General features: G+C 44.5%; 1 protein-coding gene across 1 annotated transcript in view; it reads left to right on the top strand.

Moving 5' to 3' along the window:
- Positions 1 to 4,856, top strand: part of BEND4 (BEN domain containing 4) — a 38,947-nt gene that overhangs the window by 26,772 nt on the left and 7,319 nt on the right. The window contains exon 4 of the mRNA XM_012811957.1: positions 1,628 to 1,719. Coding sequence (XP_012667411.1) covers positions 1,628 to 1,719 — 92 coding nt within the window. The remainder of the gene's footprint in view (positions 1 to 1,627; positions 1,720 to 4,856) is intronic.

Genomic DNA, 4,856 nt, shown 5'->3' with positions numbered 1-4,856 from the left:
GAGCCCAGGCTGGATTCGAACCCGCCACCTTAGGTGTATGTGGCTGGCGCCTTAGCCACTTGAGCCACAGGCGCCGAGCCAAATATTGTTTTCTTTTAATGTGAAATACATCTTAAGAAAACGCAAGATTTAGGCAGCACCTGTGGCTCAGTGAGTAGTATGCTGGCCATATATACAGAAGGTGGCGGGTGTGAACCCAGCCCAGGCAAAACTGCAATAAAACATAGCCAGGTGTGGCAGGCACCTGTAATTTGAGCTACCGGGGAGGCTGAGACAAGAGAATGGCCTAAGCCCAAGAGCTAGAGGTTGCTGTGAGCTGTGACGCTATGGTACTCTACCGAGGGTGACAAAGTAAAACTGTCTCAAAAAAAAAGAAAGAAAAAACGCAGCTAAGATAGTGGTAATAATTTTCATTAAGATCTTTCTTTTTGAGACAAAGCCTCAAGCGATTCTCCTGCCTCTGCCTCCCGAGTAGATGGGACTACAGGCCCCTGCCATAATGCCAGGCAATTTTTTGGTTGCAGCCATCATTGTTATTTGGTGGGCCCGGGCTGGATTCGAACCCGCCAGCTCATATGTATGTGGCTGGCGTCTTAGCCGCTTGAGCCATAGGCGCCGGAGTCATAATTTTTATCAAGATCTTTACAAGTAATTAGTTAATACTCCTCAAAGGACTCTTCTATATATCTTATGATGTAAGACAGGTGCAGTGGCTCATGCCTGTAAGCCAAACATTTTAACATTTTGGGAGACTGAAGTGGGAAGATTGCTTGAGGTCAGGAGTTTGAGCCAATATAGTGAGACTTTTGTCTCTGAAAAATCTAAAAAATATATGTAGGTATTATTTATGCAGTTGTACAAAAAATGCTATGCTATTTGTCGGATTAATATTTACTCATTTTCTAATTATTTGATGAGTCAGTAAGACTAAGCCTCAAAAAAATAGTACAGTAATGAAATGTGTAACCAAAAGAACCAAGTTAATTAAGCACCTTAAGGCTCAGCACCTGTAGCTGTAGTAGCACAGTGGTTACAGTGCCAGCCACACACACTGAGGGTGGCAGGTCCAAACCTGCCCAGGCCAGCTAAATAACAATGATGACAATTGACAACAAAAGTAGCCAGGTGTTGTGGCAGGCGCCTGTCGTCCCAGCTACTTGGGAGGCTGAGGCAAGAGAATCACTTTAGCCCAAGAGTTTGAGGTTGCTGTGATGCCACAGCACTCTACCCAGGGTGACAAAGTTGAGACTCTGTCTCAAAAAAAAAAAAAAAACATACTTGGGTGCAATGGCTACAACCTGAGTCAGATAAAACAAGGCACGTATCTTCTGTGAGTTGTTCCTCATCATTATTGTTGACCCAAATTCATCTTCAAGTTCAACTTGAAAGTTCTCAGTGAATTGTGCTGAGCCTAAAAATTCTCCCCAAATTGTGGCATCTGTTCTGTATTTACAAACTGAAATAACTACGGATGTCAAATGAAAGAAGATTCTATTTCCTTTAGAGAAATAAATCTTTTTTTTTCTTTTTTAGAAGTTTACATCAAAAATCTTTTTAGACTCTAAAGTTTTTTATTTTCATGTCATGGAATAGCTAATGTGCAACCGTTGCAATTTCTTCCACCCAGTGCCCTGCCAGACGGTTTTAGATTACTTGAAGACGGTTCTGCAGCACCACAACCAACTCCTGATACCACAGCCAGCTGACCAGCCGACTGAGGTAGGCCTCTAGTAAAAGATTAATGTTGTTCTCCTTAGATTTCTTTACGAGGAAGCCACTTGATCACTTTTGTACCAGAACAAATTGGCTACCAGAATATATTTTTGAAGGTCTGAGATTTTTGACTCCTACTACCTGTATGTACATGATTTGGCAGAAAGATCGTGCATGTGTTTAACTCACAGAGATCCAACTCTATTCTGGGGGACAAAAGAAAAAGAAAATGGCAATTTAAATAGTGTGGGCAATTTTTCCAACCATTTTTTGGCACAGAAAGGCCTAAAATGGGAGAGAACAACCTGTCCCCCTATGTAGGAGAACTGATGTGTTTTGATGGTAATGGATGACACTTTAAACATGGTGCATTTTTACAAGATGTTCAAAGCTCAAAGCTCAGTTTCTAATACATGGGATAGTCATTTTCATGTTACAGACTTGGGAACCGATGGTCCATTCCCATGAGTGGAGACCCTCTCCTGTCTTCCCACCCTGACAACTAGCCTTCCTGGGAGTCCCCTTCCTTCCTCAGGCACCGCCCTTCCTTCTCCTCAGGTCACGGCCTGCTCCCAAGTCCTCTGCCAGCACTTTTTATTCCATACCAGGATGCACCTTGCTCCTCAGGGATGGGCCCAGGTCCCATTCCCAGTAGCCATACCAAGGCCTGTTGTAGTTAAGCCACTCAGTTCATACTCGCTGAATGGTGAACTCATGTTTTTTTTTTTTCTTTTGAGACAGAGCTTCAAGCTGTCCCCCCCTGGGTCAGAGAGAGTGCTGTGGCATCACAGCTCACGGCAACCTCCAACTTCTGGGCTCAAGCGAGTCCCCTGCCTCAGCCTCCCAAGTAGCTGGGACCACAACTACTAAAAGCCCAGCTATTTTTTGGTAGCAGCTGTCATTGTTGTTTGGCGGCCAGGGCTGGATTCAAATTCGCCACCTTAGGTGTATGTGGCTGGCCCAGCCTTAGGCACTTGAGCCACAGGCGCCAAGCCGTGACCTCATGTTTTAATGTTTTGGGTTTTGTTTTGTTTTTTTGGGGAGAGACAGTCTCATTATGTCGCCCTGGGTAGAGTGTGGTGGTGTCACAGTTCACAGCAACCTGTGGGCTTAAGTGATTCCCTTGCCTCAGCCTCCTGAGTAGCTGGAAGTACAGGTGCTCATCATAGTGCCTGGCTATTATTATTATTATTATTATTCACAGTTTTTGACCAGGGCCAGGTTTGAACCCGCCACCTCCGGCATATGGAGCCTGTGCCCTACTCCTTTGAGCCACAGGCACCACTCTCCGGCTATTTAAGTAGGCCCAGGCTGGTTTCCAACTTGCTAACCTTGGTCTGTGTGGCTGGTGCCTTAACCACTGAGCTATGGGCACCACCCATGTTTTAATGATTAAACACTTGCTGTCCCACCCTGTAATCTGGCTTCACTTCCACCATTCACCAAGATGTTTGCAGGAGGCCCCTGGTGACTTTGCCACCCTGGTTTGCGCCAGGCCCTCACCCATCCTTCCCGTTCTCTTGCCTTGGACGTTAGTGTCAGCACTGTCTTCTGTTTCCATGTTCTCCTTAAGCTTTCACGAGTTTCCCATCAGTGTTCTCAGAGTTTCTTTCTTCATCATCATCTTTCTATCTCTGCTATCTTTCTCTGGCCAATTATGTTCCTTCTCATAAAATGCTGCACAAGTCCCAGGAGCGTATATAGAGCTCCAGTCCCTATGGCTCAACTGCAGGCCCCTGTGTCCGCTACCTGGCCGAGAGTGGGTTGTCCACTTACCCTCAGTCTGATCACACCTGCTCTGAATACCCAACCCCACTCCTGTTTTCTCACAAATAAAGGTCCCACCATCCTCAGGTAGAAGTTTCCAACACATCACTGACTGTGTGTCTGATAACCGCAGCCGCCTTGAGTGGTCTCTGTTCTCCCTGGTTTGCTCTCATCACTTTTTACCTGAATTGTTGCAGCTGATTCTTTTTTTCTCCATTCTCTGCACTAGAAAGTTTCTTTTCTGAATTACAGATGCAAACTAAATGTCATATGCTTGAAAACCTTTGCTTCCTAGAATTAAGCCCTCGCCTGATTATTTCTGTCAGACAAAAATACAGCTGAAAAAAAAAATACAGCTGAAAAGTTGGCTTCCTCCAGGAAGCACCCCTGGATTGCCACTCTCTGCTTGGTTGTTCATGGGTTTGGCTGACCCCCGGCAACCTTATTCAACAGGAAAGGGACATCTGTGCCTTCCCTTGGATTATAAGTCTGTGAGGACATTAAGTGTGGGCTATTGGCGGCGCCCGTCACTCAGTGAGTAGGGCGCCCACCCCATATATCAAGGGTGGCTGGTTCAAACCTGGCCTTGGACAAACTGCAAAACAAAAAAATAGCTGGACATTGTGGCAGGCGCCTGTAGTCCCAGCTCCTTGGGAGGCTGAGGCAAGAGAATCGCCTAAGCCCAGGAATTGGAGGTTGCTGTGAGCTGTGATGCCATGGGCACTCTACTGAGGGTGATAAAGTGAAACTCTGTCTCAAAAATTAAAATTAAGTAAAATAAATGTGGGCTATTCATCCTTCTTTCTTTTAAGTGACTCAACCATCGTTCTGAGTTTAATAACCTGTGAGTGGCTATTTACAGAGACTGTGCAATCAGAATCCCACAAAAATAAGGGAAATATCTCCATTTCCTCTGGATAGGAGACTGTTTAAATCTTTATTGCCCACCATCATTATTACTATACTATTTTTATTGTCATTTCGGGCATGTGAGCGTTTTCTCACTTTTATTATTTGTCGTATTTCTAATTAACTGTGCTAAAACAGGATTAGAAATCTTATCCATAGCCCAGAGAGCATTTGGGGTTGTATTTTAGGCTATAAATTACTTTTTTCCTCCTTTTTTCTTTTTCTTGATGAAAATTACGTTCAAATGGTATTTCTACATTTTATAAAACCAACATTTTATGTAGAGCTTCCACATTGAGTGGAATTTTTCAAGGGTTTTGAAGAAGCTCCTTTCTTGACTTGCCAGCTTTCTACTCAAGTACCCACCTAGGCCAGCTTTAGGGACATAATACAGTGTCACATGTAGGGTGAATCCTGAACTGAGACTAGGTTCCCAGTTCTGCTCCTTTTAAGTTGTAAGACCATGG

The sequence above is a fragment of the Otolemur garnettii genome, unplaced genomic scaffold, assembly GCF_000181295.1.
Source record: "Otolemur garnettii isolate 467f Iridium unplaced genomic scaffold, OtoGar3 scaffold00181, whole genome shotgun sequence".
NCBI classification, from domain to species: domain Eukaryota; kingdom Metazoa; phylum Chordata; class Mammalia; order Primates; family Galagidae; genus Otolemur; species Otolemur garnettii.
Note: the sequence above shows the minus strand (reverse complement) of the source record. Positions and strands in the feature narration are given on the sequence as shown.